General features: G+C 41.7%; 1 protein-coding gene across 4 annotated transcripts in view; it reads left to right on the top strand.

Moving 5' to 3' along the window:
* Positions 1-25,033, top strand: part of MECOM (MDS1 and EVI1 complex locus) — a 325,384-nt gene that overhangs the window by 137,189 nt on the left and 163,162 nt on the right. For all 4 annotated transcript variants that reach the window (XM_085068979.1, XM_085068978.1, XM_085068980.1 and 1 more), the window contains exon 2: positions 7,914-8,263. In XM_085068979.1, coding sequence (XP_084925105.1) covers positions 7,914-8,263 — 350 coding nt within the window. The remainder of the gene's footprint in view (positions 1-7,913; positions 8,264-25,033) is intronic.

Below are 25,033 nucleotides of genomic sequence, written 5' to 3'. Positions count from 1 at the left end.
AACTCAATCCAATTAAAAGTCATTACCTCTACAAGGCTCAGTCTCTATCTATAACCTTTGTTTTATAATTCACTCTGTTATCTGTCTTCATTATAATTTGGTAGAATAGTCATCTTTTATTACTGCTTTCTGTTGGAAAGAGGCATGTGATTTCCAGCGCTACTTTGTGACACATCTCAGTTTAAAACAGAAAAGGTCTACTAATGAGTAAAAAGAAGTTCAGTTACACTGATTTATTACATCGAGATAAAATTTCATTTCTGTTGATTATAACACTAGGTTTAAATAATTGTTTTGATTTAAAAACATTCTTTTACAGCAATAGTTTTTCAGTGTGGCAGGGATTGTTAAAGTGCATTACCTTTTCTGTCTTATGCCTGCTGATACAGATTTAGGTAAATTTTGTTCCTAATCAGTGTTTTCTGTATATAAGTGGCTGATCTCACTAATTCACATTTAACCTTCTTGTCCTTAGTTTTGTCCTGAGCTGGCTGGCTTCTTGTGCCATGTCAGTGTGAGAATATATGTCATGTTTACTATTATGGCAATCAAACAATGGACAAAAGCTGGTTCCCCTAATCCATTTTCCCCCCCTTTGCAGTGACCAGTACTCAGGGCTAAAAATTTCAAGGCAGATTTTTTTTTTTCCCTTTGGGTCTACTCCATACAGAGAGTCATGAAGGGCATTAGTATGTGTTAGCTGCTGCAGCTCCCCTCAGTTGAAATATCTTACCAAGATACAAATTTAAGCTATTAGTTAAAGTTTCAGCATGCTTTAAGCTGCCTCCCAGCTGGTGTGGATCTCTCCAGACTCCTTGCTAGCTGCAGATCTGGCTCTCAGTATATCAAATCCTACAGCTGGCATTTCCCTCTTCTCTTACCCCCCACTCTGTGTAACCCAGGAAAGGTTTTGAAAGTCAAATATATATTTATTCCATTGAGGAAACTTTATCAACCAGCACCAAAGTTTATTGGCACTAGCTAGTGATATAATGGGTAGTTTAAACCCTGCTAACTGCGAATTATTTTTCAGCGGTGTTTATGATTGCAGTAGGCTCTAACAGACCAGAAGTACAGATAACATAAATATTTCTACCAGAGATGATTGTGCTGGAACTATAAATAAAATTAGACTTAACTTGTAAATAAATTCAGTGCGTGCCAGCCAACATTTATAAACCTTTGTTGCTGCGTGTAGTACAGTAATTTATATGGAAAAGTGCACAGGAACACAAGCAGCCAAATTTTACTTTTCAGTTATGCAGGTGCAACTTCCCCCCCCACATCAAGGAGAGCAGCTCCTGTGCAAATGAAAGTAGAATTTGACCCAGAGTCTCTCAGTGCTGGACCCTAATTAAAAGCCAGCGTCTGGTCCCCATCAGATGCTTTTGACTGTGCTGCTCAATTAGACATGACTGACACTAGACAGAGCACCAAACGCTACTAGTTATTGTAGGGGTTGATGGTGAGAATTGCCAGAGACCACAGGCAGGTCCCTACATGATCACTTTATTATAACTTTGCTGGTCTAGTACCAACAATTGGCAATGCTGAGATTATCCACTCTTAAAGACCTGATGCTCTAGAGCATGTTTGGCTTCTTTTTTCACTTGCCTGTGGACAGATTTCTCTCAAGTGCTTGGTGCTCATTGGGAGCTCCCTTCTGCTTCCAGTATGAGCCTCTTGTTTCAGGGTGGTTTTCTGCAGATGCTAAAATTTGAGGGAAGTTAAAACTGCTTCCCACACGAGGAAGGTTTTTAATGAGAATTTTGTGCACCTTGCCGTGAGACACAGAGCAAAGCCACCCAAAGTCCTTGGCATAGGGTGCTCCAGAGGTGACCCTGGCTGAGCTCTCTTTGCATTGCAAGGAGATACTGCTGCCCACAGTGCAGCACCATCAGAAGTTGGTGATTTATGTACTTCAGGCTGCCTTGAGCTGCCTTTTTCTCCTGCCTTTGTCCCTGCAGCTTTTCCTACAACTCCCTCTTCTGCCGGCATGCAGAAGGGTTTACTCGCTGTGGCTCAGGGCTGAGGTGTGGGAGCTTTGCTGGGAGAATGCCCTCTGTGATCAGCAATGTCATGAGCATGAAGGGAAGGCTGAAATCTGGGCACCACATTTCCCTCTCATTTTGTTACATTAGTGTCAATCCGAAGAAATTTGAGTAATTTTGGTTAACTCCAGGACAGACGCTGATCTCTTTTATTTCTTGGTGGAAGTCTAAAGTAATTACTTTAGATTTAACAGTTGTGTAAGAGAAATCAGAATCTGGCCTTTGGGGCCACCACAAGGGTGCTTTGGTCCCCCTTGCTTGCATTGCATGAGCATGGTTTTTGGGGTTGGACCTTCTGAGTGAGTTTTGGACAGCTTTGGTTTTCTCATGCTTGTGTTAGGGTCAAGTAAGACAAATATGCAAAATCCCCATGTGTTTGAAGGCTAATGATTGTGAAAGTATTTTTCCTTGGTAATTGAAGTAATGATTCAGAACAGTTTCAAGTGCTGTGTTTATCTCCAAACGTGCTTGTAATCTCTTTTGTTGTACAATGGAACTTGCTATTTGTAAAACAGTGTTTCTCTCCCATGTTTAATTTTCACCTAACTGGGAATTACTAGCTCTAGTCTGGTTAGAATCTAATCTCACTTGATTAGGTCTGTCTGATGCTTTTCACAATGGGGTCCTGCCTGGGGGTACCAGGCTGTGTTACAATACAAATAATAATAAATAACCATCGGTGGGTCCAGCTCCACAGGACAGTTCTGTGAAAAGGGAGCGGCACAAACCAGTTTCAGGTGTGTTGACTGATAAAGTGTTCAAGTAGAGTAATGTAGCCCTTGGCTGGAGTCCTTCCTGTGCCTGGAGATAGTAACCCAATCTCTGAATGTTTCTGAAGCTGTGGAATCTTCTCTACTTCTCTGGCCCCCTCTGAGCTGTGCCCACCTCATGTGGACTGTCAGGTGGCTCCCATTTTGTTCACCACTGGCTAAGAGCTCCTTTTGAAGCTAATGGGTTTTCTTCTCTTAATTTTCTGCTTTCTTGACCTCCCGTGTTCTAGACTGATGTGGATATATTTTGTAATCAATCAGTCTCTGCCTGTAACAGGTTTTTTTTTTTGTTAATACTTGTTCAAACAGAAATTCAGATAAAGGTGTCCATTTGTATGCAACAGGAAATGCCTGTCTCCTTTTCAGATATCCCTGCAAATACTCCAGGCTGATTTCCTCTGCACTGAATAGTGAGACTAGGTCAAATAAGTGTAAATGCTCGCCGGTCTCTTTCAATGACCTGATTTTGGAGTTTGTGGAACATTCAGATCCACCCTCACCTCTTGCAGGAGAAGGGATTAATTCACCTAATCCTACCATGTTGCCAAAAGCCTTCATTAATGCATCCTTGCCAAAGTTTTGTACATAGAACTAGTAGAGCTCAAAGCTCTGACATATGATGGAATTCTTCCATCAAACAGAATTATTCCTAGTGGTGTCTAATCTTTGGGACTAGGGGTCATCTCACCTTTGAGAAGCTGCAGGCATGAAGCTGTGTGTCTCTTCTCATTGCAAAGAGCCACTTTGACATTTATCTCAGCTCTTTATCCTGCTCAGAAGGTGATGGCATTTTGAAGTAGCCTCTCTAGATGCCTTTGCTTTCAGCCTGCCTCTTTCCTCCAGAATAATCCAGTTTATAATTAAATCACTGGTGGCCACATACATGAAACTAAGTGTGGAGAACTGCATTTATGTGCCAGAGTGTTTATCCATCAAAGGTCACTTTGGGAATGGATCTCCTTGGGCACAAAGAGCTTGAGGAAAGGAAGAACAGGAATTCTCAATGGATATGTTTCTCTTTGTCACAACTAGCTTTTGGCTGTGGAGATCTGGGTGTAGCCTTGATCCCCGGAAGACTTAGTGTGCAGTTTAAGTCTGCCCTAAAACACAGATAAATGCAACAGGCCAGCATGTCTGCTCACCATAAGATGCCATGGTGAGGCATTTCAGCTGCAGCCCTGCAGAGCATGAGGCCCATCATGCCTCTGACAGCAGCACTGGGCTGTGTTCAACCTCTGCCTCAGTCATTAGCGCCTCTTACCTAATTGCTTTTGGAGAGGAAAGCTGGGCTGAACTAAGAAACATCCTAATGGAAGGAAGTCCTCTCCTCCTCCCAACCATGCACAGAAGGCCTCTCAGTCTTGGAATGACCCCAGGCCCTGGAGCTACAGCAGCAGCTTTGGCATGTGGCTCTCCCATCCTCATCAGCCACATCCCCAGCATGCAGCCACGTGGGCTCTTTCCTGCTGGTGGGCAAGGTTGTGACAAAAGTGCAAACACAGGTGTCCACCCTGGCCTTTTAGTAGCAATTAACCTTTACTCCTGGGTTTCCTTTGAAGCTTACTCATGTTTTTTTTGGAAAATAGTGGTGAAGAATTTTATGGAGACTAATATCCAAGCTTCCACATAACCTAATCTCATCTGTTCCCTTATCTGGGGCCTCATTTTTTATTTCATCCCATTTCTGGTGGGGATAATTATTGGAATTTAAAGAGGCCATCTTGAATTTCAAAACTGGAGTGCTATCTGTGTGAATAATTTTCAGTTCACTGTGAAAATGATGCTTATCAGCACAGTTCCTGTGTCTAATTCTAACCTTACAAAGGTTTTCTATCAGTCAATATCCTGTGGTTTTTCTGGAAGACCCTCTGATTCATGTGGGTGTAAATTTTAAGAATAGTCACACACCTTTTGAAAATTAAGACCAGAACCTTGGTTCGTGTGCATTGATTTTAATGGAGATACTTGTATCATTAATTTCACAAATATGTCTTAATTGGTCTTCCCATCTCTTGGTCAGCCGTAATTCAACTCTGTGTCTATTTTGAGGTTTAAAAATATATTTTTTTGCTAGAATACCTTGCTATTTCAGGCAAAGGACTATTTCAGTAATCCATTTTACCCACACTTAGAGCTTTGGGGCATAGAGGCATATTATATTTTCCAGAGCTTTCAAGCTGAAAGCCCATGTTTAACGACGACATCGGGTGTGGCTGCTGGAAATCAAAGGAGGCACAATAGACCCAGCAAACGGACTTGTCTCCCTGCCAGGCTTCCAGAGGCCAATTTATCAGCTGCAGGTTTGACCCTATATGGCTAAAAACGAGCGTAGCCAGAATGACTGAGATAAGTATAACTGAGGCCTTTGAGTCTGCGAGAGAGAAATTAAACTAGACTGTCCCTGGGGAAGATGAAACATCTGTAAAGCTGTGCTTGCTAAATGTTTAAGGCTCAGCTTGTGCTGGCTTGTGGGCAGGCACTGCTGGCAAGTGGAGCTGAGGAAGGTGGCCCTTTGGGACAGGCACAGTGCAGGTCATTGCTTGCTGTGACTTAAGTTACTTGGCTGAGATACTCTTATTTTGTGAAGGAGAGTTGACTGTGGGACAGAGAGCCTTGGTTTTATGGGACACTGCTTGGCGGGACAGGGACAACAGCAGTGGCTCTGTGAGATGGATTTTTAAGGAGTTTGTCTGTCAGGCACCCAGCTGTCATGGAAAATCAGTGGGATTTAGATGCCTGAAGTTTTTACCCCCATCGCCCCCCTTCCAGTGAGCCATGTGCTTATCATCATCCAGATCACTTTCCTTGTGCGATTTCTCTTCCTGCACCCCATGTGTATACATGGGTTGGTTTTTTTTTTTTTTTTACCCCTGTTTCAAAAACAGCTGAAGTCTTTTAGGCAGGACTGCAATCTAAACAGCTGGGGGACGACATCTGAACGGGAGCAAGCCTGCCCTGGCTGGATGCAGCATTGCTGCCAGCCTGTGAAATCAGGGAGCACATTCACATTTTGGGGGATGCTCAGAAGGTGTGCATGGACCTCTGTCCCACCATGCTGGGGCAGGGCTGTGTTTGGAAGCAGCAGCAGTGCCACGGTGGAAAAGAGTTTGCTGCTAAAGTGGTTGTCTCAGTGCAGGGCCAAGTGAGTGGTGTAAGCTGTTTTTTTTTTTTTTTGTACAATGGAACTTGCTATTTGTAAAACAGTATTTCTCTGCCATATTTTGTGATTTTCACCTAACTGGGAATTACTCGCTCCAGGTGGAGCTGTATCTCCATCCTTCCCATGCCATCTTTCTGGTCCTTTGGAGTCCAGGATAACCAGTGCAGTGGGCAGGAAGGTGTGGCATGAGCTCCTAAGTGGTGAGCTCTCTGCACCAGCGTTTTCACAAGCCCTTGAGCATCATTGCCAAAATCACCTATGACGGGTAGGATTTCTGAACCATAAGCAATGGAAAATCCCTCTCTGTGTCCTTCTCAGCTAAATGGTGGAATCAGTCAAGATTTTCTACTTCTCAGAACTCCAGGTATTAGGAAAATGACAAACTAATCAATATTGGGTTCAATTGTTAAAGTGCAGGGAGAGTCTGCCAAACTGGAGGCCGAGGGAATGGGTAGCTGAACTTTCTTGTGACATGTATGAGGTCATAGCCAGTGCCACATAAAAGAAAGAAAAACAGTTCATGGCTGTGAATAAATTGCTCACAGATGAAGAATCCAGTTTGCCAGTCCTGTGATGGGAGCAATCTATTCCAATGATTTGTTATGTCCCAGTGTTTGTCTTAGGCAGTACCAGAAGCATGAAAGTACAGATATAAAACCGTGAGATAATATGTAACAAAGATGTGAGAGACAATGGGCTATGACCAGTTTCCAGTGGAAAAGGCATACGGTGCTAATCTACCATGGATAGTTTCTTAAATGAGCAAGAAATTGAAAGAACATTTTAAAGTTTCCTGTTTCTTCACTGAAACAGAGTCATTCTGAAAGCCAAACCCAGTGTAACGCTTTCGTTTCTGGGCCAACCATATTATGCAAATATCCTCAAGCTCAGGTTTTAAATACCTGATCTCTGTTTCAGTCCTTGGAGAACAGTATTCTCACCTCCTATTTAGGTTTGAATTAAGTGGAATGAGTTCTGGTGCATGTAAAAACCCAATAGCATTAATAAAGTTAAATGAGTATAAACAATAAAAAAGGCTTTTTGTTTATTTTTGCTGTTTTGCTCCTTCTGCATGAGTTGTTGGGTTGAGCACTGTATTTCTGGTGCAGCTAAAGCCCCTGCTGAAGTAACTCAGAGTTTTTGACTAAAAGGAATTTATAATCAGTCTTACATTTTAGGCTGTCAAAAATAGTGACTTTTTTCTTTTCTTTTTGGGTTTTTTTTTTGTTTGCTGGCTAAGCCCCAGAGATGGGTTTTTTTTTTAATGTGTTTTGGATTTGCCCCAGGATTTTTTTGCAACTGTAAGAGGAGAAGGTTCATGTTCTCTATAAGGTGCTGTTTGGATCCTGAACTTATTTTAGACCATTGCATTTCTTGGAGGTCAATGGTAAGACACTGATTTACATCAGCTGAAGCTCCTGCCAAGAGCTGTGTGGTAGGCTGGATCCTTTCTCCAAAGACTAATTGGAGGCCATCAAACTTAATTTTGGCTACTTTAGGTTCAATCTGTCTCTCTGAAAGACCAGTGAAGCTTTCCTGCTTTTCACTTCTCTTAGATTTCAGTTGTAACATATAATGCTGGCTTTCAATTGTAATTTCAAAGTGTTTGCAAGGCGCAGGGCTGTATCCAGACCAGGCTGGACAATGGGGTGTGCCTGCCTATACATCTGTGTGTAATTCCCTCGCTGTGTTCAATGATGCAAACCACTTTTGATGTCAGGAATATTGAGAAACACTGTGTTACCCCCAGGCCTATACTGGAGAAAAGGCTCAGCTCCGTGCAGGGTGAGGCTCTGCTGCAGGATTAGTGATTGATGAAGGTGCCGCCCGTCCCCCAAACTGTCCCCTCCATTCCATGGGCAGCCTGACAGAGTTTCATGTGCAAAATCCGTCAGGGAGTTTCAAATCCTACTGTTTGGCTTTCTTTTCCAGGTGATGAATGTTTGTATGAGAGCTTTCCAGAACTTCCCTTGGGGGAAGCGCCAGAAGCTGATGGAGAGGCTGCAAATGTCCAGTGTCCAACATCCCTCAGTGTCCAAGAGCCTCCTTCTCCGGCCACCTCCAGCGAAGCTTTCACACCAAAGGAGAGCTCTCCTTACAAGGCTCCAATTTACATTCCCGATGACATTCCCATTCCTTCAGAGTTTGAGCTCCGAGAATCCAACGTTCCTGGAGCAGGATTAGGGATATGGACCAAAAGGAAGATTGAAGCAGGGGAAAAATTTGGCCCTTTTGTGGGAGAGCAGCGACCACACCTGAAAGACCCCAGTTATGGTTGGGAGGTAAGATGCTGTTCATTCTTTTGGTCTGTTGAGTTCTTGTGTGTCCAGGAACACAGAAATATTTGCAGAATTTGAGTCTTATCATGCAGCAGCCAGAACATATTTATGTGCATAAACTGCTTTGTGGCCTTTTGGGATTTTCTGGATGGAGACGAGGGTAAATTGAAAAAGAAGAAAGAAATTAATATTGCTTTTCATGCATGAAATCTGTCTGGGTGGATATTGGCTGGTGATGCTTCTGCTGAGGAAAGAGAGGGAAAAGTTGTGTTGGAACATTTCTGTACCATTTTTAATCAGTTTTTGAGTAGTCCTGCAGTATGTCTGTGGGTGAGGGATTTGCAAAAGTCACTTCATTACAGGTTTGAAAAGAAATTGGGTGCTGCTTTCACGGTTGTGAATTACCACTTTCTGGCAACAATGGTTAAAATAGCCCTAAAATCGAGTGTTGAGTGGTTAAAATTCCTATTGAACAACCCTGTGCTACTAGGGGCCTTCAAAAGCTGCGGGCTTGATCCTTTTTCCATCTAACCATGTGGGAATTTCGCCATTCATTTGGTGAAGTAGGTTTGGCTGCTGGTGCCATACCCAGCACACGTGGGAATGGTGTGGTTCATGTTACCTCTGCAGATGCTCTGGGAAATGTTGCTTTTCCTGAAGGAGGTCATGGACTCCTCTGGCAAGTACAAGGGTTGGCTGCTGCTCTGCCCGCCTTCGGGGGCAACATTTTCCTCACTGTGGTATTCCTGTGGATCTGGCTGAACTGCTGGTCCATGGTCAGGTCAGAGATTCAAACATCAAGTGGTGTTGCTGTTGTGTTATGATGTAACAAATGTTCCTGCATGGTTTTATTCATCGTTTTAACAATGTGCTGCAGGAACAGAGCACAATCTCAGCTTTCCATCTGCACGTTTCCTTTGGTTTCTGATAAGGGGAGCAGTGCAGAGTTTGCATGGCTCTCCAGGGGCACGGCTGACCTCTGGAGAGATGGGAGTTCATTTTCCCAGGAAAAATGGGATTTTGCTGTGGAGCAGAGCCTTGCAGATATGGTGGAAAATGGAAGCTTGATTTGCTCTTAACTGTCCATAAACACTCGGTGAGTTCTTTCTGAACTTTCCAGCCAACTGTTTAAACTCTTGTGAGTCTTGTGACAAAGTGACAGAATAGTGTCAGGAGAAATCATAGACTTGGCAGCACTCTACTGAGTTAACAGACTGTGATGCAATATAATTGCTGGTGAGAAATCTTTATTATTTGAAAAAGGCACCAGGAAACCATAAAATCTGACCTTTAACCACGCCACAATTAAGCTCAAATATTGATAACAGAAATTAAAGCAAAACTGTTGATACATGGCTGTACTTGCAGGTTTAACATATTCCAAAATTAGGGTGTTTTAGACTGGACACTCAAGTGGTGTAGGGCAGAATAATCCCACTAAGACTGAGGGAAACCCATCTAGATTTTCACACCCTTAGATGCTGGCAATGTGCTCTGATATTAGGGACTGCTTTTCCTGCTTGAAATATTTAAGCCTTTGGGGTCTGTGATATCCAGACAAGAAATGAATATCTTGATAGTGCTGGAAGCCCAGCTGGCAGCCTGAATCCCTTTCAAGCTGCAGGACTCGTGCCATTTGAATAGTGTTATTTATTTGGGACAGCTGGGGCAAGCTATTGAAAAGTGTTGGAGCAAAATCACACAAAATCAACAGTCAAGTCCCTCTGCAATTTGGTCACTCACCCATAAGTATTCTGTGGTGCTCAGAGGAACATGAAACAGAATATTTTTCCACCAAGTGGGTTAAATACATTTACTGTAGTTGAAGGGAGACAAAGAAATGCTGGTTACTGGAGTTTACACAGTGAGTAAAGTGGCACATAGTGATGGTTAGGGCTAAGGGAAGGATGAGGGGTGACCTGGTGGTGCTGGAGACAACTTTACTGATGCTCATTTCACCCCACATGCTCATCATCACACTCCTCTGCAATCCACCACTTCCTTGGGCTTATGCTTTGGATATTAGAGGGGGAAAGAAGCTGTCACTGCTGTGTGAGCTCAGGCAATGCTAAAGACAGCGTGGGATGGTGAGGGAAATTATTATTTACTGACACTTAAGTATGGTCTTGGAAATTTAAGCTTTTCTGGTGCTGCTGTTTTCTGCTTAAATGGGCACTTTTGAGAAACAAGGTGTGTGTCCAGCCAGCTGCCAACAAGCCAGTTAACAAATGAGAATTCCTTCTGCTGTTGCTGATAATCAAGGTGAAATTTCATTTAAATCTCCAGCGGAGGAAGGATAGAACCAAAGTTCCTGTGTGGCTCTGGGTGTGGGTTTTAAGTGACTCTGTAGTATGAGAGGTTTTAAAATCTTTCCACAATGATACTTGTTTGGTGAGGGAATTGCATAGATAAAGATTGTGACATGATAATCTCTTATGTTTGATTACCTGTAATTCCTAGCATAGTTCATGGTGCTGTAGAGGCCACCTGGTGGCTTCAGAAGGAGAGATGTCCCAACCTGTTCCTGGTCCCACAGGCCAGAGAAAGTGTTTTGCTGTTTCTAGGCTTACTCATTTCTTCACCTCCTGTGTGCTCCAAGAAATGCAGAGTGGGGTTGCACCATTCTCGAGTACCTCTCTCCTGAGTAGACTCCCTTGTGGCTACAGAAAAGATGATGAAGTTATTAAAAAATAAATCCTTCTCTTTTATCTGAGTTTAAGGTGAAACACTGAATGCACAATGGTGTTTGGCTTTCAAAGATGATGAAGAAAGACTTTTTTTGAGGGAAACATGAACATATTAAAATAGTTTTGGAAGGAAAGATGAACATCTTCCTCAGCCTTTTTCTCATGCTGCATATGTGATCCATTTTGTTACGAAACATTTGCTCCTTTTTTGCAATTGTTTAGGATTGTAAGTCTAAAGTCTTACACTAGGAAAATTTAACCCCAAACCCTGCATTCGCATTGGAAAGAAGAGTTTACAGTTACACACAAATTTGGACTGTAACTGCATTTTTGGAAAGGACATTCGAATTCCCTTGCAAAAGGTTGTCACAGTTTTGGGTATTTCCAGCTGTGGGATACTTGTGACTTCCAGTTTTTGTGACATCCATCTGAGTTGATACTGGGATTAGCCTGTAGTGACTGGGAGAGAAGTGGAAGCTGGAGGAACTGCTGCTGTTAAATTCTGCAGCCAGGCAGTTGATGATAAAGTAAAATTTTCTGCAGAAGGCTGAGGAATTTCATGGAGCCTGTTCCTACTTTCTCCTACAGCAAGACTCCCTATGGGATCAACACAGAGTTTTGTCAGAGCAAGTCCAAGAAAACAATGTCCATTGTGTCCATTTATACAGTTCAGCCATAAAACACACTCCGGGACAAAGAGAATTTGTTGTGATATAGTTGTGCTTGGGTCATGATTAGAGTGCTGTAGATCAGTTTAAATGAAAAGCCATAAATTTGAATTTTATCTCATTTTGCGGGGCTGGAGCTGAGCATTATCTAATCAGGTATTGGTTAGCTAAAGCACAAATCGAACAGGGGGTCACCGGACAAGGGGAAAGGTCGAGCTTTTTTGCAGTTTGTCACTGGGGTTTTAGTATTTGCCGGCAGCCCGAATATCCGAGGGGGTCGCGAGGCTGTTGCTCGGCGCTTGTTTGAAAAGGGAAAATTGACTGCTGCTTAATCAACAAAGAAAACAAGCTTTTAAGGGATGGCAGTAATTTTTTTTAAACAAAAGCAAGGCAACACAAATTTAGTGATTTCATCATGGTTCATGCCCCGCTATGAAAAACAACTGGGAGAGTATTTCAAAGCAAGCCTTTGAGTAGATCCAAAGCCAAAGCACACGCGACTACCTTCGACCAGAGGACGGCCAATATCCAAATTCAGGTCTCTTGCTGCTCCACCAAACTCAAGGTCTCATTCATAAGAACACATTCTTCACAGCTCTTTTTATCCTAAACTTTTATTTCTTTACTAGGAGGGCAAAACCAGGAGCAATAAACTCTAATAAATCAAACCTGTCGCAGAAGTAAAAAAAATATTTTAGAGCTTTATAAAGCAGCATATAATCTGTTTATAGAGCAGAGTATATTTTCCTGTCATGCCAGTGAGGCTGAAAAACAACTCATATTTGGTAGAGTATGCTTGAGCTGATGCTATTACTTCTAAATGGAAATTAGGAGGCCATTTGGCTATTTATTTATGTCTCCTCTAACATTTTTCATGTGAGTCCTTGGAGAAAACTGCACAGCTTCCTAAAAATTGTTCTGGAGCACAAGCTTTCCACCAGTTGGTAGGGACTGTAATAGTTGCAGTTTGAAGCTTTAATTTTGCACTCTTTGGCTTACTTTTGGCAGTTTTAAAAATTAAATTTACTTGGGATTCTGGGGTCTAGGTGTAACATATATCAGTATGATAATTAAATAATATGTTAAAAAATATAAAGGTACAGGCTTTTAGAGATGAAATCGAATGTATTTGCTCCCAAATCTGGGTTGCAGCACCTAAACCAATAGCTTGGTTTGTCTTAGTGTCCAAAAACTTCTAAAGTAATCAGTGGGAGTCACCAACCAGTTCCACTCTATGTACAGATGTTAGGCCCTATTTTTGGGTCTTCTTTTAGAAAAAAATCTATGTCAGAATGTTGAAAGCAGCATTTTTTTTTTTTTGTTTTGTTTTTAATAAAAACACAGTAAAAAGTGTTATCTTCCAAACAAGTTCACATGGAATTCACACATCTTAAAACTCGAGTTAAGCTATTCTTAATAAACAATGACAGTGCTGAGGGAAATAACTCCCCTGTAGTCAGGAAAATTACTCTGGGAGAGAGCAGTAGATGATGTCTTTTTTCAAAAAGGAAAAATAAAAGGAACAAAGACTTCATCACTTGTGAATATTATTCTTTGGGATATGAAGTGTGTCCTAGTGTTAAATAAAAAAACTCTTGATGTTCTGCTGTTAGCTGACACTTTCACACTGCCACTGGTCTGTGACTTTTGCAGACCAAATCTTGTCTTTTTCTTGAATTGTTTTAACAGCATTAACGTGCAAAACAGCACCACACTCAGCCAGGTGGTTGGAAGGCAGGGAGGTATAGTGCAGATTCCTTGAGTATGGATTTCAGCAGTACAGAGACTGCAGGGATTTTAGCAAAATCATTATTGAAGCAAAAGCAGAAACAAGGACGTGGGTTATTCAGTTATTTGGAACGAAAAAGGAATGATTTGTTCTGCAGTGGGAGGTGGGGCTGCTTTTTGATCAATACAAGACCAACCTAGCCTTGCAGAGAGCGTGTTCTCCCCCAGATCAACAGATCATCCACTCCTGGCAGCTGCAGGTGGGGGTGACATCCTTACCTTGTCTTCAGCACATAGGTGATGTTTTATCCCATTTGGAGCTCAGCTTTGCGAAGCACAGAGCGCTCTGGCTGAGATCCAATAAAGCACTTAGGCACGAGCTTATCATCAACAGGATTACCCAGGTGTTTGAGTTAAGCACGTGCTTAGCTCTGTGTTAAGCTCTCTGTGAGGGACACAGTGTTCAGGGCACACAGTGTGGAGTTCATGCCGTGTGTCTTGCTGCAGTGAGAGTGCACGAGGGTGCTTGAGGTGGCCCCTCCAGAGCTGGGTACAAAAAGGACATTGCTGCTAGTGTTACCAGGCTGAATTCTTCTGTTGTTTGCATCTGGATCTTGTGGTGAGGCTGTGCCTGAGTCAGACACTGCTGCAGCAATAGGAGTCCTGTGGCAAGGCAGGCAGATTCTTCATGGGCAGAGCATTGCCCCTAGAGTGGATGTCAGCACCACATCCAACCAGCTCCCTGGGCTTATCACCAGCTTCCTCCCTGCCTGGAGAGCACGCAGTTTATAACTGCAAATGAGCAAACATCAGGTCCTTGAATAGCAAGATATGAGCAGGTGGACTTGTCATTCAGTTTGAATTAAATGTATTGACAGCAAAGGGGAGCTGTTGGTTCTTTGGGTTGTTCTGTGTGGATGGAAGAAGGTGAGGACAGGGGGACCATTCAGTGTTAGTCTGCTTTGTCTTTCTCCACTATTCCTTCTGCTCTTCACTTCCTCTAATTCTTTGATTAATATGATTAGCAGAGTCTTGCATGAGGTTGGTAGGATATGACGTTTTGTTCTTTTGGACAAAGACCACAACCTTCCCTGGTTCAGGCAAAGCTGCTGCTTGTTGGAAGGGGAGCACAAACAAGATCTGCAAAGCTCCCTCCTTGGCTGGCCAGGGGAGCTCTTCTCAGAAAACCTTCACACGAGGGAGCTGAGAGGCTGCAGTGGTTGCTGAAAGGGAGGTGTCACCCCTGTCCTGAGCCAGCTCTGGCACCAGGGCTCTGCTCATGGGACTGGTGAGTGTCTGAGCCAACCCAAAGTCAACCTGGCAACAGCATCAGGAAGAGGTTTTTAGCCAGGGCAGGAGGCTGAGCAGGGCTTGGTGTGGCACAGCTGTAAAATCTCACAAAAGCTTTTGTCTCAATGAAACCTGGAATGGTTTGTTAGAATTGACTCTTTCTCCACCCACACTGGATGCTCCACCGTGTCCTTGACCTTGAGGGCAGGAAATCGCACATTTCACGGCACAGTCTAAAGCCACAGAAACCTCTCTGTAGGTCTGTGTGTGTATTGCCCACAAAGCCACTGAGGTTTTAATTTAATCAGGAGGAGCATTAACTCCTGAGGGAAGCAGAGTGAAACCATAAGGGTCAAGTGGACTTAGAAGTAGGAAGGGGAGAAGGAAGTTTTGTTACCTCCTTCAGAGCAGAACTGAGAGGATATTTCAGGAATTTGTATTTCTCTTCAAAATGAAGAGATTTTTATTTATTTAAACCCCACCAAGTTAGGTTTTGGGTTCAGTAACATTCTGTACAAGCAGGTAAGAGCATTAAATTAATAGAGACAAAAGCTGCCATTGGAGTAGATTTGAGATTATCAAATTACAAAGAAAAATAAATGAGATATGCCAGACATCCCTTTAAAAGACAAAACTGGTAAATTGAATTTAGCCATTAAGAAAGACAACATCAGAAAGAAAAATAAAAAATATTAAACTGATGAGAATAATAATTGCATCTAATAGAACTGACAAACAATCATAATTCTTCCCATTAAATAAATACGTTATAAAAATTTATTATGAAATGCCACATTATGCAAGCCAGGATTCAAAGATGAGTTCTTTGCATTAAGTACAGTAGATGCCATTAAGGAAAACAGTCAATATGTCACTAAGCCACGGCCTGTAAAATTAAATTGATTTGGTAAATGTAAGTAAGATAGATCTGTTTGCTTTCATCATCAATTTTGAGTGGGTGAACAGGTGATGTCACCAACCTGGGAGCGATAAAGATGCAGGACCATCTGGAAAGCTTTGTGATGGATGGGCAACTGCTTTTGGATAGTGACAGTGCTGTGGTACTTTGTCACTTGGGATGCAGTACTTAATAACTTTTCAATACCATCATAATAAATTTCACTGCCTTATTAATATAGAAATGGTGAGTTATTACTGTGATGGCTATTGTAAATAACAAGAGATGCAGCTGTCAGAAGCTGATTGTTTGGGCATGTTTCTTTAAGCAACACAGTTGACTTGGGATAATCAACGTATGTCTATATCAGCAGAGTTTATTGCTCTTGTCAAAAGAAAAAGCGGCATTATTCAAAAATTATATGAAGTCCATAATAAACAAGTTTAATATATTATCAGACTTTTCCTATAAGTTTCCTAACATGGAACAATAAATCACTTTTAATAATGCCTTTCTGTGTACAATAATATCCTTATGCTGTAATAATGTCCTTTCCTAACTATTCACCGAACAGAACTTCTGAAAAAACATAAAGGCATCTCACACTCATCAGAACACTTACAAAATTAAATCTCCCTATTTCATTAAAAGGCTTCTTCTGATATAAAGCTGATGGGCTCTAGCTGTGTCTTTATTTTTTCTATTTTAATTGAACAGATGTAGTTGAAAGTAATCTACGACAAAGAAATACAGACAAAATTATAACCATGTGTCCCTAAACACTGGCAGGAAAGAGCATCTGTGGGTGTTTTATGAAAGCCCAGCACTGCTCCATGACATTGCTGCTAATGTCATCGAGCTGAGGACTGGAGAGAAACAAAATGCATAGATAGCTGTTAGCAGAAGATGAATTACCAGATCAATCATTTAGCACCATTCAGAGTATTACACCATTGTTCCCTGGGAAGATAATTAAATCAATGATGTCTTTCTTATTTGTGTAAAGAGCTACGAACTTGTAAAGAATATCCAAACCTCCTCAAACATATTATTGCTGGATTTTTTTTTTTTTTTTTTTTGTTTAAACCCTCCTGACTTTGCCTTTCAGGCTCTAGCTTTGTCCCTCTTTTCAATTAAATGTCTCTCCACCATTTCTATGACTGCTGAAAAGAGAGCCAGCAGTCTATTAACAGGCAATAAAGTTCAGGAAGCCTAAGACTAGTTTCTTGGGTCAGAGGTGAAAATTGCATACTAAATGAAACAAAGGTGTGTCTTGATGGCTCAACAAGCAGTGGAGAGACGAGCATACATGTGGGAAGGAGGAGATGGTCATCATTAAACAGAAGCAAATGAACTCAGGAGTTGGGGAATGGGCAAGATGCTTATTAACCCAGCTGAACACATGCACTTCAGGGGATACAGCTCTGAGGTTTGGCATTTAACAATAGCATTGCAGTCCGGGCACTTGGTCTAATAAAGACATCACAAAAACTGAGAAAATAAAAAGCCCAAATTTTGTTTGCTAGAGCCTGCAGATCGGGATATGTTTGTCAGATGCATAAAAAACGGTATACTTATTAGGAAATAGAAAAAGCAAACAGTAATTGGCTAATAGGGTATTTCTACCCCAGAGAGTATTAATTTGGAGTTTTATTGTCGTGACAGCCCTCATGTTTCCTGGCTGAATGGTAGGTGGCACACACAGGAGTGAGGACAGAGGTTGTCATAATCCTGCCTGATTTTATGTGATCACGCTACCTTTGGCGCATACAATGCTCATTAATTTGGGAAAAAAAATACAAACGTTAAGTGGCCCTTCGTTTTAAAGCACAGACCTCGTGTTTAGTGTGGAAAGATGTAAAAGAGCCCACAAAAAGCATAACATTTCATCAGGTGAAGCCTACGGCGTAAGGGGGCTCTGGTGTATAGTGGGTTTCCCAAAGTGTTGTTCTTAGTCTTAACTTGATGAAGTGTATTGGCAACTCACACAGAGTGGGCTGTGCTGGAGACGCCGTGTGGAGCTGCTCAGCATTTCCAACAGGAACCTTCAGTACCCTCCTATCTTTTTGAATGGCCTCGTGTGGCCAAATGGGCTTTCCAAAAGTGTAGCTGTTTGCTATGCGGGTTTTTATTAAAAAAATAAATCTGAATATTAATGTTTTCTTAGAGATTTGTGGTCAGGGGTATTTCAAAGCCGTGGTAGTAATGTCGATTTTGTGCAAAAAATGGTAAAATTCTCTTGGAGGGGAAAATGGAAGTTTGAGGATAGGAAAGTTTCAGCATTATTGCATTTACAGAAAACGTTCTGTAAAGGTAAATTATAAGCATTCATCTAGTGATATTCTCTAAATAAGGCAAAATTTGCATGTGAATATAGAAAAAGTGATTTTTTTTTTCTTTCTAGTCTTCCCTTGGCATCTGCCTGTTTGGAATATCTACATGTGTAGGCAGCCAAATGAGCTGATAACAAGGAGAACAGAAAACCATTTTTCTGTCATCCTTTAATGATAAACTCAGAAACGACCCAATCAAACCCTCTGTGCCTGCAGAGCAAAATGGTGTTGATGGTTGGGATGAGCACTGAGGTGCTCCTCCCTTACAGTGTTGAACCATTTTGTCAGTCAAGACTATGAGAAAAGGCCTTTTTTTGTTATTTGTTTGTAGATCTGAGGTCTCAAATTGCATTTCTGTCTATCTGCTGATCCTGGGCAGTGCACTTCCCTTTACTTCATTCATCCCTGTTCTCCTCCTCTCATAACTAGTGCTGCTGTTCTCCACATTGTCCAAAAACCTTGGAGTCAGCTGGAATCTTTATGAAAAACTTTCTTCATCTCAGCTTCTTCCCATCTTTTGTGGGTTCTTCTATCTCTGCCCTTTATCTCTGGCCCTCATCTTCCTCAGTTTATTTTTCAGCAGGTCAGTGCCATAATTGCCTCCAGCACTGCCTGTGCACATGGTTTGCTGTCCAGGCTCTAACTGCCTTTCTGTGCCTGCATATATTTTAGTTTTATGCTGCATCCTTTTCTGTCTCAGCTCTCCTCATGTCAACATTTGGGTGTCCCTCAGTTTGTTTAGGCTTGGAACTTTCCCTCTGTTGTGGGCACAGTCTACTCAAACCTTCCCACAAACTTTTCCCTCTGCTTGAAATATCACCAGTTTCACCCTTGGCAAAGCACCTCAGCCCTTACCAGTAAAGACTCTCACTATTCCCTTCCAAAAGTTGATTTTCTCAAGTCATCTCACCAATTTGATTACTGGCATTGTTGCAAAAAAGGCAACATCTCAACTTCTCTCATTAAAGCCTTTTTCCCTCACACTAACACAACAGATATGAATAAAACATGTTTTAGGCAGATTTCACAATAGTTTAAACAATTATTTGAAGATTATGACTTTAACAGAAGTTTCTGTGTGTATAGAAACCCTTGTGGTAGGTATTTAGCTCAGGGAGAGTGACTTGTTTGGCATTTGCATTCAAATACTTTTGTGCTACTGGAGCATTTTTGAGACTGGACTATCTGATCCCACCACCCATGACAACAATGCACAAGTAGAAGAAGAAAATTCTAATTTTCAGCCCCAGCATTCCTGAATAAAATTTAGCTGATTGCAACAGTATCATTTTGGGTGTGATTTTTAGTAGGTTTGAGTTTGAATGGGTTTAGAATAGGTGCTTGAGCAGCTTTTGTCCCCATGCTAATGCCCCTGCAGCAGTGGGAGTCAGGAGGAGTGAAATGATGACCTGAAATAGCTCCAAACAGAGCTGGATTAATGTGAAGTGGGGCCCAACCTGGGCCTGTGCCCCTTCCCATCTCCATCCCCACCATCAAACCCAACACCACCCAGCCCCTGCTCCTTCTGCAGCACAGAAATCCCCCAGAGTGGTCTCCAGCAGGACGATGAGCTCTGTGCCATGCTGAATGTGAAACTGTAAAGGGATTAAACCCAATTTGCCCACATTCTGATGGACTTGGTATAATTTTTTATATGTAACTTATGCATTTGATGCGTTTGGAAAGGCTCAGTAGTACTGTTCCTCCTCCTGTGATATTGCCAGGCTCACTCTGTAATGCTGAAGAAGAAAAAAAAAACAGCCTTAGTGTTGGGAATTATAAATAATTTGATGCAACAGGTTTAAGTTACCATTTCTGTGGTGAAAAGAAAAGCTTAGCATGATCCAGATTTTCCTTGGTTTCCTCCCATTCTGCTGAGAAGCAGAGGTATTCACATTTCTTTGTCTAACAGTTTTATAATGTCTTAAGAGATTAACAGTGAGCATGAATGAGGGGCTGAGGATTAGACGACAAAAAGCCCGAGCCGTCCACTACCTTGTTTGCACATTTTACATTTTTCAGCATTGCCGAGCCAGTATAGAAACTAAGGAAAGATAATAAGGACCAGAGTCCCAAAAGTGTTTAGTGATTCAAAAAAATTCAGATGCCATGTCAGAACTGACAGAATGATGGAGCATTATGTGGCAGGACCCACTTTTTTGTCTTAGGGTAAAGCTCTCGCCCTGAGTGAATGCAGATGTTATCGCAGGATCCCAGACAGACAGTCAGTGAAATGTGACAAGCTGTCAGCAAAGTTACACTACGTTGAGTTTGCTAAAATATCCCAAAGCTTTACACATGGCTGCTGCTATTATTATTATTATTATTATTATTATTATTATTATTATTATTGTTAATGATTCATTATTATTTTTTTATATATATATGTATGTATAAAATTCTTAGCTCAATCAACTGGGACATTAAAATAAAAATGATGAAAAAGAAATTGCTTACAGTAACCTTTCCAGTCGGGAATCCTTTGAATGGTTCAGACGTGGCTGTAAAAGTTTTTTAAGAGTAGGGGGAAAATGATTATCTGAAATATTTGGAAGGTTCCATTGGCATCAGTGAGATTTGTGAAGGCAAAGTGCAGGGTAAGGCTGTTAACCACATGTCATACTGTGTCAGTCATTCCCCGAGTGATTGGGGTATTTACCCTGTGAAATGCTTAGTCAAATCAGTAATAGCAGCCAGCAGAAGTAAACCTTACCCGTGCTCAGCTTGGTTTTCTCTTTATCAGGGTATCAGCTTCAAAACAGGGGAGTTATAAGCTATTATAATTCCTTTACTTTTTTTTTTTTTTAACCTCAAAATTAGATGCAAACAAGCTGGTAAAATTGCAAACTGAATAGTAAAAAGGACGTCAAGTGAACTGATTAAAACATGCTCAGAAAATAAAAATATATGTCAGGGCAAATCAATGCGAATGATCTGAATTCAGACGCTCTGAAGTCATAATGAGGCTCAGAAAATGACTTTTGTTTTGAATTTTGGGTCTGTGAGAGATATTTGATTTGTAAATATTGTAACGAGATATAAGCCTTTAAAATTTTGTGTAGAAAAAGAAGGGCTCCATTTTCCACAATCCAAAATATTTAACTTTCAAGGAATGTGCAGGAAAGTGTTGTTATTTATATGCCAATGCACTTCCAGGACTGTGCTTACTGTTTTCTTGTTTTAATTCTTCATTATGTACAAAATATATACTGGGAAAATCAAATATTTTTACACATGCAATTGATTTTCACTTTTGAATTGGGACTGACTCAGATTCAAGCTTTTACATAATTAGAGGACAGGAAGCCTAAAATACTGATGTTTTCAATTTATTTCACGGCTTTATTTTAAAGGTATATTTCCTTATAGAGGCGAGTAGGTTTTGATTTGAAAATGCTAAAGTAAATTGCACATCTCTTTAGTAAGTAATTATATTTATCACTCAGAGAAACCCCTTAATAGTCTGTATTCTTGCCTTATTACTGTTAGCTTAAGCCTAAATTTAATGAGAAGGCTGTTTAGAGTGGCACAAACTAATATATTTTGCTAGAATAGGAGTTGCAGTATGTTTGTTCTCCTGGAAGCAGAGCAGAATAATGCATGTGATTTATAATCAATTTAAGTCTCCTTTGGAATAAGATGATCTTGCATTATTTGTTTCCATACACCGAAAATATTAATTTACTTCCGGAGGCAGGGGAGAAAGGGAAACGTAGCCAGCCACAATTTAGTGCAATTTGTGTTACAACAAAATGTATTACCAGCCAACACAACAACCTTCCGGGCTGGGAAAAACGGGATGCAAAGACACTTAGGAGATAACATCTCACATAGAGTTTTTCCAAAAAAACCCCAACAAACCCCTCGAAGTAAACAATCCAACTAAATTATGCATATGGAGGAAATGATTGAGAATATGTTTAGCTGGTAATCGCACTCATGCCGAAGTTTTAAATTTCATCTGTCTGCTCAGATCTATTGTGATCCATTAAGTGGCTTCCTTTTTTTCCGACAAATTGAATGCTGCAACTGCAAGGAGCTCTTTTGTTCTTTTAATTCAGTCAGCATGGAAATGATTTTCTCATTTCAGGCCCTTTTCTGTCCTCTCTTCATTGTGTCAATAAAATAGAGTTGTGCAGAGCTGCTCTAATCAGCTTAGAGTGCTAATTCATTGCACTGGGATGCTATCTGGGTCCGGCTACAGGTGGGCACTATAAGGGGTCAGTCTCCAGGGGAGTCTAATTGTGTCTCTCTTGGGTCTTGTGTGCAGAATAACTCAAATCTCAAACCCAGGCTTAAGAAAGGAAGGGAAAATGCACAAACACAGGCATACAGGGACACAAACTGTCTCTAGATGCACCACTCTGTCTCAAAAGTTGTTTCTGTTTTGATGCTGGGAAAGGGAATGCTTTAGTTCTGAGGTGAAAGGTTAATAAGAAACTTTGTAGATAAAACTGGAAATTTATCTAGGAAAGTGGTCATTTTGAGATATAGGTGTGCGAGAGGGAAAGGAATGCCTCGGTGCTGGTGAGGGGTTTTGGGGGAGCCTTGCCTTTAAATTTTTGAGGCTTTCAAAAGGCTAACTAAAGCCAAGAAAATATTGAAATAACAAATCCCCTCTGCATGTGCCAGTGGTGGTTTTGAGCAAGCTTTTTGCCAGACATGAGGGCATGCTGAGTGTGAGGAAGTTGCCCAGGGAGCCCTTGGGCCAGCCAGGAAGGGACCCTGGGTGTCCCAGTCCTGTCCCAGTGCCTGATCCCCCATGGCAGCCCTTCCTCCCACTTTGGAGGGGCTGTGCTAGCAGGAGGTGAAGCTTTCTGATGGAGACTTCGTGTCTTGCCTTGGGTTATATCAAAGAAAAGGACTGGGAAAGACCAAGAGTGGATGAGTGTGAGAGGAATGGAAACCTTGTGTTTGTTTTCTGCCCCAATATCCCACAGTTTGGCCTCAGAACTGTCCCTGACACAAGACAAGCAGGCTGCAGGCTCTGATGGTTTGGTTTTGGTTTTTCTAGTAGATGCATTTGTGTTTACTGCCAACCACTAAAAAACTGAGAAAAGAGGTACTGACTGGGAGAAGGGAAGGGAATTACCAGTGAATCTCCTGTTTCTTGCCACCTTGTCCCAGGGTGGAGGGTGTGGGAACACCTGTGTCCTTGTCTCTGCCAGTTCTGCACCCTTAGGGCAGCTCTGGCATCTCCTTCATCAAGGACTGAGCAGAAACTGCCCAAATTTCCCAGACAGACATGCCAGATGCTGCCAAACATCTTCCTGAAGCAAGGCCAGCAACCCCAGCACAACTCTGCTCCCAGCACTTATGCAAGCCAACAGAGATGAACATAGATGAGTTATAGGTCTCCTACCAAAAATATCAGTGCCTTAAGGATGGCAGAGCAGCCCTGGCACATCCCCTGTCTGGGGAGGAAGGGCATGGCTTGTGGCAGAGCATCCAGTGACTCTGCGGAAAGAAAAATGCAGTAAAAGTGCTAAAGAAAACTGAGCAAGTCATAAATTTTCTTAATGGTGTAGCAAGAGGTGAAAGGATGTTTATTTGGACAACATTTTGCTTTTAAATTAGCATGAAGATTTTCCCACAGAATGCATTTCTCTTGCCCATAATTGCTCGTCCAAAAAAAAAAAAAAAAAAAGGCACTTTTTGGAATTAAAAAAATCTCAGTTCTCAAGAAAAATACCAGGTTCCTCCCAGACTGCTTTTCAGCTCCGTGTGATTGAGGCTCTCAGTGGTTTGTGTGTAGGAAAAGTGGACAGGTCATGGCTGTGGCCCTGGGGCAGGGGCAGGTCCTCCCCTGGGGCACAGCAGGTTTGAGGAGCAGGGATGTGACAAAATCTCCTAAAAGCTGGTGAAAGGTAATGTCTTTTGCACAGAGAAGCCAGTGCTGGCTCAGCAATGCAAAATGGGCTCTGCAGGGCATCAAAGCCACATCCTTGGCTACTCCTGTGACTGCAGTCCTCCTTCACTCCAAAGTCAACCTGGCTGAGTCTGGGCAGGACTGTTCCCTTTCCCCACTGGTGGATTTCCTACAGGAGCTGTTGCTCTATTGTGGTTTTGTGGCAGAGCCGCCATGAAAATTAATTAACATACCTGAAGACACCCCCGAGCAGGAAATCATAGTGCTGCTCTGTGATTCAGGGGTGAATAGGATCTCTCTATTATCAAAAACTCCATCAGGGAAGAGGAAATTAGGTTCCTAATTAGACAGTGTCCAAAGGAAGAAGTGAGGCATTGAAGAGATGAAGAAAATTGAGAGGTAGCTGATGCCCGTATCAGGCTAATGATAGAAAAGGAAATAGTAGAGCTTGAAAGGTCGCTGACCTTATTAGGCTTGGAGAAAAGTAGTAGATCTTCAAAAGCTTTCACCTATGATAGGTTGACAATGTGTGAAGTTCTCTAGATGGTCAGAGAGGAAAGACAGCCCAGAAAGAGCATGGGAACAAATTAGGTAGATTACAGTGAACTGCATAGATACAGCATGAAAAACATATTTAGAAAAGAGAGGAATTCAAAGGAGAGCCAGCCAGAAATGTTTCATTTCTTGGTGAGATCTATTTTGACTACGAGTACAGGATTTTCTTTCCCACTTAGTAGTTTTATTTTTTTTACCATCAATTAAACTCGGTAATGATCCCTCACTGGGTTTAACATTTCCCTAATGAAATATTTGCTTTCTGCTAAACTGAAATATTTCACTGGTAGCCAACTCTGAATATTAACTTCAGCGAGATGAAGATAGCGTTGCTAATAATAACTTCAACATTAGCTTTTGAATATAAGAACCCTTTTTTGCAACACTTAGTGAAGGCATTGCAGATCCCTTAGTGGCAAGAGACTTTTACCTTGGAATACCAAACCTGGCCAGCTGCAAGAATTTTAAAGGCTGTTACAGGCTATTTTCTCAGTAGGTAAAAACTCCCTGGCTCTTTAAATGAGATATTACAAGAAACAAGTCTATAGCAAGTCAAATGAAATGCCCCTAAAGCCTGCCTCCTCCCAGCCTCTCTTCCTGCAGCAGTTTTGTGCTGTCCGTAGGTGATTTCTCGGAGCCAGCAAGGGCTGATTAAAATCCTCCCTGCTGGTTCATGTACAAACATGGCTTTGAGTTTAGAGGTAAAGTTGTTTCTCTGTCTTTCTGGTAAATGCTCAAGTTTTCT

Source organism: Lichenostomus cassidix, chromosome 9, assembly GCF_008360975.1.
Source record: "Lichenostomus cassidix isolate B80296 chromosome 9, HeHo_3.0, whole genome shotgun sequence".
Taxonomy (NCBI): Eukaryota; Metazoa; Chordata; class Aves; order Passeriformes; family Meliphagidae; genus Lichenostomus; species Lichenostomus cassidix.
This window is presented reverse-complemented; position numbering and strand designations above follow the sequence as displayed.